The sequence below is a fragment of the Camelina sativa genome, chromosome 4 (genome assembly GCF_030686135.1).
Source record: "Camelina sativa cultivar CO46 ecotype springtype chromosome 4, ASM3068613v1".
NCBI classification, from domain to species: domain Eukaryota; kingdom Viridiplantae; phylum Streptophyta; class Magnoliopsida; order Brassicales; family Brassicaceae; genus Camelina; species Camelina sativa.
The window spans coordinates 15601979-15615395 of record NC_141883.1 but is presented as its reverse complement, the minus strand read 5'-3'; the positions used below and the strand labels follow the sequence as shown (position 1 = coordinate 15615395).

The following is a 13417-nucleotide window of genomic DNA, read 5'->3' as shown; positions in this document are numbered from 1 at the left end:
ACCCTGCCCCACTAGTCAGCACAACACAAAATGAACACGAGATCAATCCTGACCTCCGAGGTCTACATCCAGTCACTATGCTCATACCCACATTCTAGACATTGTTTGCTCCCTCACTCATACATTCTCAGGTCGTAACCTTCGAATTGCACCACCTGCACTCTCAGATCGTCGTCCTCGAGCCATAATGTCTCACTCTCGGATCGTCACCCTCGAGATCTCGGTACCAGGGGAACTACTCATCCCCTCCGGGGAACTAATCATTCCCTAGGAGAACTAATCATCTCCTCTGCCACTCTCAGGGTCGCAACCCGTCAAGCCCGCGGTGCACCAAGGGAACTAATCATCTCTTCAGAAGAACTAATCATCTCCCCAGGAGAACTAATCATCTCCTCCGGAGAACTAATCATCTCCCCAGGAGAACTAATCATCTCCTCATGAGCAAACAAGTCTCGTGGTTCGCATAAAACATTGTAATGTCCTACCAACCACCATATTCCCTCACTGGAATATCAACACCATCATGACCACTATTCAGGCCAACTCTAAAATATCCCAAACCTTCGGGTGTTTACACACGCCCTTTCCAAAATAGACAAGTTCTATGATGTGATCCTCCCAAGGAATCGACGCTCTAAGGTAGGTAGACTGATAATTCTAGAACTCCGATGGCTCGCGAAGCTGGATGATAAGGCGTGAGATAAACTCAAAAATCCTTATGCCCCAAACTCTCTTAAAACAAACCAAACAAAGCAAGGCGGTGGAACTTTAGATAGAAGCTTTGCAGAGACAGATGACAAGGCGTGAGACGAATCCCAAAAATCCTTGTGCCCTATACTCTCTTATAACGATTCTTCAATCCTCAGCTTGTGAATGGCAACGTCAAGTACGGCGGAATCACTTGATATACCGAAAACTCTTTGATGTAACCCAACAAGGAGAAAGAACAAGTTCCAAAGGAACAAGGGAGTTTACCACTCTCAAATAAAAGATAAAAGATTTCTTGATTAAATGATTTCTCAAATGAGATTACATGTGTTTATATAGGAATAGAAAATTTGGTCACAAAGCCAAGTATTGATTATTCTTGAAACTAAAAACATTAAAGATACTAAGTTGAATGAAGACCCAACTCTTGGTGCATTTATCCCTTCCCAAGGTGACTCTTGGTGCATGTATCTCTATTTTCGTCACTCCCCTTTGACCACAAAATAAAGTGATTATTTTGGGATTTCTTGGACTTGAATTAGGTTCAAAGTGGGCTGGACTTGATAGATAAAATCCCAAATAGATTTCCCATGCTCTCTTTGACCATAAGCTCTTCAATTAACCCATTAAGTGTTTCCTTGATCTTCTTTGACTTGGACTCTTTGATCCAACTTGCTGATGAGAAACAACATGGGATGTATGATTTCTTCACCATGGTCTTAGTAGAAACAGCTCCTGGTTGCCAAACATAATTCTGGAAGCTCCTAAACCAATTGGACCTAAAACTCTTTAGGTGAAGAACTAGATTGACCTCCTTTAGGAAATGAAGCGTAACTTTGTGGTTTGTTGGCCAAATCTTGTGTTCTTGCGCTTGTTGGAAACATAAGAGATCCATTGACATTTTCCAACTGATTTCGGGTCGAAATTGTTGCTGAGCTGGTCTGCGTAATACGATCTTTGTCTCAGACGCGAAACTGGAACTGGGATAGATCCACTGACTTGAAATCTCCATATCTTTCACATATTAACTGATCTTAATTTGATTCCAAATCTCCATGGTTCCGGAATGGATCAATATTCCAGAACAGTTTGGTTCATAGCTTGAATCCTTCCGAATTGGTCGGAATCCACCGTTGAATGCTCGTAGGTCCAAATCGCGTAGCCATGAGTTCACCTTATTTGTACAATAAATAATTCCTTCATCCGAACTCTGATTGGATTGATTCCACTTTGAGATATGCTCTAAATGGGGTAAGAATATATTCCAAATAGTTGTTTGGCTGGAAGAATTGATCTTCGACTTTTTTTTGTGTTGAACAAGACTCAAGAGTCGTCTTGGATGGTTTCATGATCATATCATTCTAACTATTCATAGAGCTTTCTATTTCTTTGCGACCGCACTATCCATAAATAAGTAAGCTTTAACTATTCATAAAACTTCCCATTTTTAGAACTCGCATATTCTCTTAGCACCGTGAAATCACCAATCAAACATCCTTGAGAACAGATCATCTCATTTGTGACCACTCTTCAGGTCATGCATTAAACATTCCCGTCACTCCGGCATTTCACATCCCTTTTCCAAAAATAGACAAGTCCTAACTATTCATAAAACTTTCCATTTTTAGAAACTTTATATTTATGGAAACTTTCCATTTATGGAAATCGCATAATCCTTCAACCCACTATACCTCAGGCTTCCATAAAAACTAATCATCTTGTTAAATCCTCTTCAACAGCATTGTCAATAAATCTGCAATACGGTCATCCCGTTCTGAGCAAAACCTGTTACCACACTCATAGCATCCGCTGGACCTCCAACAACACCAATAAGCACATCGGCCACACAATTGGCTAAACATCCCGCCACAAAGGCCACACAAGCCCCTCCAAGGTTCACAACCGCTAAAATGGACAAATTCTAACTCCCATAAAACTTTCCATTTTTAGAACTTTCCACTTTTGCAAACTTTCTACTTATAGAAACTTCTATATCAGGAAACTTTCCATTTCTCGAATCGCATAAACATTCATCCACTACGCATCAAAATTTCATAAGAACTAATCATTTTATTAAATTCTCAAATGCAGCAAACGTTTACAATTCCAAAACGCAAAACTTAACAAAACCAACAAAACATAAAGAAACTAAATTCCGGGATTGGTGCCCACTCCCACTGTCAACTGCTGCAACCTCGGACACTGAGGCCTGATATGGCCCACATCCTTGCAGTAAAAGCACACTCGAATGTTCTCTTGCGTCCTGCTCCTCTTGGGACAGCTTGCCAACCTGTGATCCATGCTCCCGCACCCATAGCATCCCTGCCAGCCTTGGTTTGTCACCGATGTGTCTTTCCGCTTCCTCTTATGCCTTTGCTCTTCCTCGGAATGCTCTTCTCCAATGTCTCCTCTGTCTGAACCGCTGGACTGACCACCACTACCCTTGACCTCAAGTCATCCTCTATCTCAGATGCAGTCTCCACTAGCTCCGCCCTCGTAGCATAACTCCTCCCTCTGCAGTGGACCCTCAATTCCTAATGAATCTCCTGATCTGAGCGACCTCAGACTCCATCGCCCGACCACCATACATCAAAAGCCGACTGAACTCCAAGTCCAGTCCCGCACAGACCGAGTCTCTTGAGATAGCTGTAGGAACTGCACCTCCAACCGGTATAATGCCTCTCTAGGAAAATACTTGCGGTTGAACTCCTCGACGAAGTCAGCCCAAGACATATCCCTCTGCACTCTTCTAGCAGCCACTGATCTCCACCACAACTGAGCATCACCAATCAGGTTGTGGACCCCTATGTCCACCCAAAACAACTCAGGACATCTGAGAGACTGGAAGTTACGTTCCACTCTCGTTCTCCACGCATTTGCAGCAGTAGGATCAGTACCACCTGAAAACTGCTCAGTACTGATGTAGTTCATCTCCCTCAACATACTGACATAACGAGAATGAACTTCTACATCCACAGTCACTGGCTGCTGCATCCCGCCACCACTGGCGGTACCACCTGAGCCTGAGCCGATACCACTCCCGGTATCCGCTCCAACAGCTGTGTTAACAAGTCCGCCAGGTCAACGCCTCCTCTAGGGGTTCCACCTGCTGGGACTCCGACACCCAGAACCCTAGCATCACCACCCACCCAGGCACCGACACCGCCCACACCAACTCCAGCGGCGCCTACGGTCCTCTTAGTACCCCCGGCCACACTCATGGACCCCTCCCGGAAGCCCTGCGACTCACCGACACCCTCAACACACTCTGCTCAACAAACTCACTGACAGCCAGGACTCTGCCCCTACCACGACCACGACCGCGTCCACGACCACGTCCGCGTCCTCGACCACCAACAGCACCACCTCTAACCATCTGCACTACCAGAGCAGAAGGCTAAGCACACCATTGAAAACCGCACACAAAGCACACATCTTACCATGAAATCTCATTGAAGGCTCGAAGAGGATGATACTAGAACTCCATACCACAAACAAATTGACTAATTAATCATAATCAATTCTATCACACAACATCATGCATCAACCAACATAGAGATCAATTCAACAAATTAAATCCCTAACCGCTCTAAACCATCCACTTAACCATCCTAGAACTGTAAGGGCTCTGATACCAAACTGAAACGACCCGACCCTTTTAATAATAAATACAATATATAATTAAGCATCCCATACTACTTAATTAAACCAACCCAAACCACAACTCATCATTAAACCAGCAAAAACCATTATACACAGCGAAAACATACCAACAATACAAAAGCAATACATCATCAATACAATAACATTCCTAACCATTGTATCCATCAACCTAGCATAACTCTATCCAAGGTTCCAATAACATAACCAACATCACAAAAATGAGACCCTAGATCATCATCCTCCTCATCGCCATGATTCCATGTCACAAACCTGCACACCTCAAACAACAATTAAGATGCGTAAGTATTATCATAAATACTTAGTGAGGCAATCTTCCCATCTACTGGGCTATACACACAAGCAACTGAGATACCAATGTTTAGCAAACCACAAAACAAACACAACAAACCAGGAAACTACGCAATAGACAAGTTGGTGTCGATCGACACTGGCTCCAACATGGTATCGACCGACACCTACTTGGTGTCGATCAACACCGACTCTACAACACGATCTGCACGAAGCCAATAGTCGAAGGTCCGCTTCCCAAATCCTCCAAAACGTCCAAAACTCATCCAAAACTCCTGTAAATTCATGGAAACCAACATCCAACCACAAAGACACAAGAATACAACACAAACAGCCACAAAAACAAGCAAAACAAAGGATTCTAAGACTTAAATAAGCCATGGTCATGCACTCACCTCTTTGCAAGAAGATTCTGACCAACAGCAACAAATCCAACACCTTAGGAAGCTCCTCCTTCGTCCTTAGCTCTAGATCTCCTCTCCACAGGCACATATCTCACCAAAAACCACCAAGAACAAGCCAAAAATCTCTCAACTCACAAGTTCTCTCCTTTCTCTCTTTTCTTCTCCCAAGCGGCGACCAAAACTCTCCATCCACGACCCTAGGTCGACTTTCTCTATATATATGTCGGTTTGACACTTCAATTGAACCAGACCGAACCAAAACAACGAATTAAAACAACCCAGTCGAACCAAAATTGTTGGTGTCGATCAACACTCCTCTTGGTGTCGATCGACACCCACTCCCAAAATCTCCAATTTGGTTCGCAGATGTTACAATCCACCACCGGATATACTCTCAACAGCAACATGAGAAGCAGAGGCTTGGAAGGTAGCTCAGATGCTAGAAGTACAAGAACTCATGGTGGATAATCAATCAGACGACGATGATATCCATGAACCCAGAGAGGAGACTCAATGCCAGATAGATGCGTCTTGGGATGGTAAGGATAATTTTGCGGGTCTGGGTTTCGTTCTTTGGGGTTTGTCTAATGCCCTTGGTTTGTAATGCATATATCGTACCCTCTCTGTTCTTCATGCGGAATTCAGTGCCTTGATGTGGGTGATGGAGAGTGTTCTAAGTCAAGGATTAACCTCGGTTCATTTTCAACAGATTGTCAAAGTATTCTAAAGATCGTAGAAGCGGGTGAGGAGTGGCCATCATTCTCCTCCAAAGTAGAAACCTTTAATAACCTTCGGGCTGGATTTTCAATCTTTTCATTAGCTTATATTAGTAGAACAATTAATGTATGTGTCGATGGTCTTTCGAAAAGAGCTCGAGCAGGTGGTCATTTATTCTCCCATGTAAACTCTCAAGTTTCGGAGTGGATGGCACACGAGGCCAACCTTTTCGAACTAGTTTAATAATACTTGGTCTTTGCGGTCAAAAATAAAACCCCCTAGAATCTTGTATTTTCACATTTCTAGGATTTCAGAGGAAACTTAATTTTCTTATAAAATAAAATAAACTAAAGTAGCGATTCACTTGAGCAGAACAACAATGATCCACTGTGGTTGAAACTCTTCTTGAATCAATCCTGTTTTGTCGAATTTCAGCACGACGAAAGCTCCGGACAATTTAGGGTCAATCCCAATAATCAAATGTGGTTGAAACTCCTCTTGAATTACCTCTTTATAGTTTGGTGAAGAAACAGAGAGAGGATCCAACAATTTTTGCTTCATCAAAGCCTCGTCTTTGGCCTTCTCACGTTGGGAGAAATATCGAGAATGGAAGGATTTGAGCTTAGAGGTGAGAATCATTGCCCTTAGTTTCTCTTCAAAAAGAAGCATAAGGAAAGTAACAAACTCACACTACAAAAAATATGAGTATTGATAGCAGAAAAAAATAAAATAGCACAGTTTTTGTAAGTGCTATAATTTTTTTTTTAGTATTCTATAATAGCACAAAAACAATGCTAAAAAAAAATTATTAAGGGGAAAACTAAAATTACATATTCGGCCAAAGTTTGCTCCAAAATTTTCACTTAAGCGCCAACGCTTAGAAAAAAAACACAATAATTTTTTTTTACATTATTTTGGAGACAAAAAAGAAAAAAAAAAAAGAAAAAAAGAAAAGAAGAACAGCTACCTCTTCTATCCTCGCTGATCTACTCCTCCGCCGCTGCTGAATCATCTCCCCCCCCCCCCCCCTCCTCCACCCTCCTCCCCCTCAGCCACCTCATCCATCTCCCATTCCTCCGACCCAGCTCACGCAAACCCTAAATCAAAATTTTGGTTGATTTAGGGTTTATGCCTCATCTTCCTTGTCTCTCTCTCACCTCGTTGGCTCTCTCAATGAGCAGCCCGATTCCAACTTAGGGTTTCCTCCAAATTGATTTATACCAATTCCACCATCGTCACAAAGAGGCTCTCTAAGTCTCAGTCAGTAAACTCATCTTCTCCTCCAACGCTGCCAACTCCAATCTTTGCTTTCTCTCTTCGTCTTCAGTACTCGTTTCCGGTAGTTTTGGAGTGAAACGGCATGGGTTCGCCTTGAAACCGACAACGAAGACGGTGAATCTCTCGGTTAAGATTCGTTAGACAGATTACTTGAGAAACAGAGGTTCGGTGACTCTTCTTCTTCTTAGCCTTCATACTCCTCGCAGAACGGTGAGTCATCTCAATTTTGGTTACTTTAGGTTTTTAGCTTTGTCAAAATTTGGAAATTGGAAGTTTGAAACCAAAAGTGTACTCTTAGTTACGAGAAATTTGTAAGCTTGGAAGCTTGAAATCTAAAAAGAGAAGTCTTTTTTATATCTAATGATGGAGCTCGTGTGTGAAACTCCTTATTAGTTGATGTTTACTTGTGTTCTTTGTTTCATTTTAATAGCTAAAGGATCCCCTGCTAGATTTTATGTGGGTAATTCGATATACAAAGGGAAAGCTGCGTTAATAGTAGATCTAAGAGCACCAGAGTTTGTGGCTTTAGACGTAAGTCTCTCTCTCCCCCAAGTCCCAAAGATCAAAGAGCCTCTAATTGTACAACTGTGGTTTTGACTTTTGATTTCACATCTGATTTGTATTTGTTTTTTGTAGTCTGGAGCTTTCAATTTGTCAAAAGATGGTTTTCTACTGCTCCAGTTTGCTCCTTCAGCTGGTGTACGACAATACGATTGGACTAAGAAACAGGTGTGGTTGGTCTTATCTCTTAACTTCTTTAGATGATCCATTTAGCTGTATTCCTTAAACTTTGTTAAGGCCATCTCACTGGATTTGGTGTTATAAGGCAGTCTTTTTTTCTATTATGAATTTGATAAAGCTTCATGTCAATATGTTGCAGGTATTTTAAGGTGTTGCATTGCTGCATTGTTTCATTTTAAATGAAAACATGTACTTTGGAGCCTAAAAAGAGCAAAAAGAAGGATTCACAAGTTGCAGCTATCAAAAGGAAGGATCTAGTGTCATTTATGGGGTTTAAATAAGAGGATTTGAAGCATCAAGAAGGAAAAGGGAGGCACCCGACCATGCCAAAGAGCACCCGGTCGAGTTCATGAAAAGACCCTCAAAGATCGACTCGAATGAAGCTTTTCCTTTGGGATTCAGCTTCTGAGTTCTTTATTAAAGTTATAGGAAATCGAGTAAGCTTTCCAATGGTGGTGATTTCAGGCCAATCAGAGATGCGGTTCAAGAGTTATTTCTATTTTAGTGAACGTAAATACATCAAGATCAAAGAATGGAACCACCCGAACGCCTAGCCGATCATGCACCCGAAGTGGAGCTTGAGCACCTGCTCGTGTAGACCTTCGGGTACCTTCTGACATGGCTAGGTCAAGTGGTTTCCATATATAAAGCCCCTCTTAACCACATTTTTGACACAGAGGAGGCGAGAGCCGTTTTTACACTTCTCTTTGAGTAGATTTTCCATTTTTATTATTCTTTCAACTTGGATTCTGTTTACATTTTGCTATTGCTTCGTTCTAATTAAACATTTATCTCTTTTTCATCTTGATGATTATGCAATTTTTATTTATTTTTGGGTTTATGTTCTTTGCCATGAAACTTAAGTAGTGAATCCAAGTTGCCAGGGATGGATAGGCTAGTATGTATTTTTAATCAGTTAGGATGTTTTAGCTTGATTGATTTTATGAAAATTCTCTTCTAGATTGGTGTTCTTAGTGCTAGTTTTAGATTGAGAGGTTGAGATTAGATTATAGGCATTTCCGCACCGAGAGGTGTTTAATGAAATGTCTGAATCAACTAATACCAAAGATTTATTCACTTAGCTTAAGATTAGATGAGTAAGGAGTTTGTTTACAATAGTGAATTGGATTTTAATGCTTGCTTAGTCATGTTTCTCCAACGAGAGTTGGGTAAAGAAGTGATTAGGGTTGATTGTTTCTACCACGAGAGTGGATTAGCAAGGTTTAGAGATTCATTGTCTAGGAAATATATTGTTTGAGGCCTGTAAAACATTCTAGGTTGATTATGAATACTTATGAACCGATTACCCCATCCTTATGAGCTTTCGTATTTTGATTGTTTACAGCTTTTACATCAACTCGATCACCAATCCGATCTGGTACTCGATCACCTGCATCGTGTGGTACTTCGAATTGTTCTTAATTTTTGTTCTTTCTGTTTTCTTATTTTTGTTCACCTTAGGTTGATAGTCAAAACTCATATTATTGCTTGGCTTGATTTATATTGTTTTAATCACATCTTATCTCGTAGCATAACAACCATTTGGATTGGTAATCTTTTGTACTACAACTGCATAGGAAATTGATAGTATGGGTGAAAATCTTGTTATTAAGGATCAATGACGACTCTTCCTCCCCAGAAACATCCTTTCCTCCGTTACTGTGAAATAAACCCAAGACTGATTTCATGTAGATAGGTATTATGGATCGATTTAATGGAACTAATCTTGCTGATGAAAAGCAGGAGAAGCAGCTTATGACAATTCCGCAACCGTTGCGGCTTCGCCGGAGAATGCAAGTCTGAAAAGTAATTACAAAATGATACTATTTGTATTTTTGTATTTATGTATTTATTATTTATGACGTGAAAAGTCGTCTTCTATATTATTTCCATTTAGGATTAGTCGGTGTTCATCTCTAGCTTTCTTGTTTACAGAGATAATTTTTTCATGTTACGGGGCATAATTTAGGCTGCTTCACTTTCAAGGTTTTTAGGGAATGGAGCTCGGCTTAATTGAATGGTGTTACTGTGTTAGGCAATCACTTGAACCAGCTCGCAGGACGCCTTCTAAAACCTGATTGTACTTTTTTATTCAACAATTAATTACTCGCGTCGTCAAATATTGTTGGTGATTAGATATTTGATATTTCATTCAGAGTATAATGGATATAGTTTTTTTAGTATTTTAAGATCATAAATTAAAATTTTAGTTTGCTGTATACATAAAGTTAACAGGCACATAAAAATAATATCTTTATAAACCATATTAGAGAATACTGTTCAGAAAATTAATAGAAATTAACATATACATTATTCTACATAAAAAAATTAAAAAAAAAGTTTAATTAAAACAACAATATATTATTATACGTGAAACGGCTATTCATTAAGTTCACTTAAATATTGTTTCAAATCATTAGGGCTTATTCTTATACCCATGCAATAATTATATTGGAGAAAACATGATTCCAAAAAGCTACCTACAAAAGCAAAAGAAAAGGAAAAATAGGATTACATTGCATGCCCACATGCATGTGTATGCAATTATAGCAGGTAAGGGATACCCTAGAATAATACTTTCATCAAAGTGGTCCCGAATGTGATATAAATGGCTCTCTAAGCCGAGGCAGCGAGCTTGGCGAGAACACCAACGGCGATAGAGTTGATGTAAGTACAAGGCTCTGTGTACACGGAGGTCCATCGCAAATCTTGGAAGTTGTCTTGACGGTCAGGTCCTCCCAAGATGGCTCCAGTGAGCTCGTTAGCGTTAGGCACGTTCTTGTTGTACCATTTGACGAAGCTCATTGGGCAGCTTAGCGGTGCGTTGGCTTCATGCATGGGCACTGAGGCTCCTCTGTGGTGGGCTTGCTTTGGCGGGTTTGGTCCGAACCCAACCATGTACGATCTTCCTCTTGGGTTATGTCCTAGTAAGTAGTCAATCTGATACGTGCATAAAAATAGATATCTTCAGGCCATTTTCTATCATTGTGTTTGTGTGAGAACATATTAGGTATTCTTCTAACACGTTATCTATCAATTTAAATGCAAAAGACATTGGAATTTCACTTCCCAGATATTCAAACTTCGTATGGTGGTCTTAGTGTATGTTTATTTTGCATTCTTATTGGAAAAATAAAGATGGACACTATATTACCTGTTTCTTAGCGAAAGCCCTGAGGTGCGAACAATCGAATTGCTTGTTTCCGCAAGAGATCTTTTGGTTGTGTTCCTGAAGTATATCAGCGTACGCTGAGAATAAGAATGCCGTGGAGGTGACGTATTGACTGTTGGCTCCATCTCTCAAGTGAATCATACCACCTAAATATTTTAATAACGAAGATCACACTAAATCATACTGTAAATATTCAGTTTTAGAAATATGCATGTATGCATGGAGCTAGGCAAGACCTGGGGTAGTGAAGACTTGGTGGTAAGGACTCTCGGGGAGATTAGAACAGACAAAACTATCGGCTTGTTGTTTGTATAGGTCAAGTCCTTTTGCACCTTCGAAGATCAACTGCATTTACATATATTCATTTATAATATATGCATAAATCGATTTCAACCAAAAAATCAACTTCGGATATGTGCTATATACCTTGGTGATGAGGATCTGTGCACCAGCGTACTTGAGGTCCCAACTGAATTCAGCGACGTAAGCACTTATGGCTTCGAATTTGAGGTAGCTAAGGAACACCTCCTTCCTCGTCGCCTTGTATAGCCATGTTGCCGCCCATATCAACTCATCCTTCACATTATTTGTAATTAATATGAATTACGATTTACGGTATATGTGGCATAGAAAAGTAATAATTGATATACTACATTTTAATTAGAGATAGAAGTTAGAGATGGGATTTACATTGTAACCGGAGTTGGAACAATAGAAGGGACATTCTCCATCGAATGTACCCTTGTGGCTTTTGGCTAGCTTGAAAAGCTGAAATTGAGATATTAATCAGCAATTAATCTTTAGTTCTTTTTATTATTTAAAGAGAGTTGTCTACAGAATATGTCATATTTCATACCATAAACAAAATAGTATTTATTTTTAAAACTAAATAAATATTTATGTATAAAAACATTCTAAATTAATAAGCATACCAATTTGGCTTTGTTGAGGAGCTGGCGGGCATATTTGTGGTCGACATGGCGGAAAACGATGGAAGAAGCGGCAAATGCAGCAGCGGTTTCAGCCGCGATCTCCGTTCCAGGAACTTTATCGCTAATCTCCAAAATTGTCCTTGGCGTCTGCATGTTCTCGGGCCTCGCCCAACACTGGTGGTCGGCGTTCGGATCACCAACCTATTTGACCATATTCATAGCACGGCCATTTCAATTAATAAATAGGTATTTTTATTTTTATTTCATGATTTAATTGCAAAATACGAAATTGATTATAAGATTGAAACCTGAACATATAGGCGGTTCTTACGAGAAGAACATTTGAGGAAATAATCTGTGCCCCAACGAATAGCGGCACGAGCGTTTTCGAGCTCTCCCGTGGCTCGTAATTCTTTCTCGTAGGTAATGGTAGACCAAGCCAGCGTTGTGATCGTGAACGCCATTGGAAGACCATACTTTACATTGTCTCCTGCGTCATAGTACCCTCCGGACAAATCCACCTATACATATATTATATATAATTATCTCATTACTTGTAACCTAAGATCTGATTTCTAAATAAACATGATTTACTCTCGAGAAAATAAATATAACGAACCCAGACTTACATTACAGAGTTTGCCATCATCGAGAGCAGAGTCACCTCTCCATGGAACCCTATTGTTAGTAGGGAGTTTCCCTGATCTTTGAGCCTCCAAGAAGATGAGGGATTTGGTTAGGGCTTCTTTGTAGTTTATGAATGTACCATTCACACACACAATGCTTATGATTCCGTAGAGACCCAACAATATGGCCCTAGTCGCAACATTTCCTCTTCTTTTATCACCATAACTACCCATGATTTCAAAATTATGTTTTGTAATAAAAATTCAAACTCTTTATATACGAAGTGAGAACAGAAAGAAAAGGAAACTGATTTTTTTTTTTTTTTTCCTTTTACTTTCTTTTTATGAAGTTCTGTTTTTTTTTTTTTTTTTTTCAACAAAAAACGAAAAACAACGCCATGCTTTTCGTTTTTTCTTGTTTTTTTTTTTTAAATATTGTTTTATTGCTCTTTTTTCCTTTCTTTCTACTTCAGATTTTATATCTATTAAAGATGGCGGGAATGATTAGGGAGAACTTATAATAGATTTTCCTTAGAAGGTTAAGTATAGGTTTACTAATCTTGACTTAGATATTCACATCCATTATCATCGCTTGTTTTTTTTTTGTCTTATTTTTGGCCCTGATTTTTCTAATTTTTAAAATCCTAAAAATAGATGATTGGATTCTTCGTTTTACTCGATTAATTTAGATCATACATTGTTTCTCTTCGAATGGTTCGTCCTAGTAGTTCAACCGAAGTCATTGAAACCTTGTTTGTGATAAAGATTGGTATGATCCATGTGGATCAATAAATTTACGTTTGATGTAGAAATTCTTCTATTGGCCACAAGTGTTTTTTATTTCCGTTATCAAATAGACAAATATAT

The 13417-nt window shown here is 39.7% G+C and overlaps 1 protein-coding gene and 1 long non-coding RNA gene across 3 annotated transcripts; one reads left to right on the top strand and one right to left on the bottom strand.

The window, feature by feature from the left end:
* The first annotated feature begins 6662 nt into the window (after window positions 1-6662).
* LOC104780252 (uncharacterized) lies at window positions 6663-10002 on the top strand. The gene is made up of 5 exons (XR_766675.2): window positions 6663-7289; window positions 7510-7610; window positions 7716-7808; window positions 7960-9626; window positions 9756-10002. It is a non-coding gene; the product is annotated as an uncharacterized LOC104780252 (long non-coding RNA).
* Window positions 10003-10160: 158 nt separating this feature from the next.
* On the bottom strand, window positions 10161-13043 carry LOC104780251 (endoglucanase 16-like). 2 transcript variants are annotated; one of them, XM_010504755.2, is made up of 9 exons: window positions 12554-13043; window positions 12233-12445; window positions 11925-12125; window positions 11683-11760; window positions 11419-11568; window positions 11229-11337; window positions 10975-11138; window positions 10398-10760; window positions 10161-10300 (listed from the first exon to the last, which is right to left on the bottom strand). In XM_010504755.2, the coding sequence occupies exons 1-8, from the start codon at window positions 12782-12784 to the stop codon at window positions 10437-10439; spliced, it is 1470 nt and encodes a 489-aa protein (XP_010503057.2). In that variant the 5' UTR covers window positions 12785-13043; the 3' UTR covers window positions 10161-10300; window positions 10398-10436. The 2 variants fall into 2 exon arrangements, with proteins under 2 accessions (XP_010503057.2, XP_010503056.2); XM_010504754.2 differs by having other exon boundaries at window positions 10161-10760; window positions 12554-13037.
* Window positions 13044-13417: the final 374 nt, after the last annotated feature.

What these genes read in the sequence shown, in the direction of transcription:
- LOC104780251 (XM_010504755.2), bottom strand. Translation starts at nt 12,784, where the DNA reads ATGGGTAGTTATGGTGATAAAAGAAGAGGAAATGTTGCGACTAGGGCC. An exon ending in GTTCCAACTCCGGTTACAAT is followed by an intron (nt 11,569 to 11,682) that starts GTAAATCCCATC and finishes AATAATGTGAAG; the next exon opens with GATGAGTTGATATGGGCGGC. An exon ending in GGGCTTTCGCTAAGAAACAG is followed by an intron (nt 10,761 to 10,974) that starts GTAATATAGTGT and finishes TGCACGTATCAG; the next exon opens with ATTGACTACTTACTAGGACA.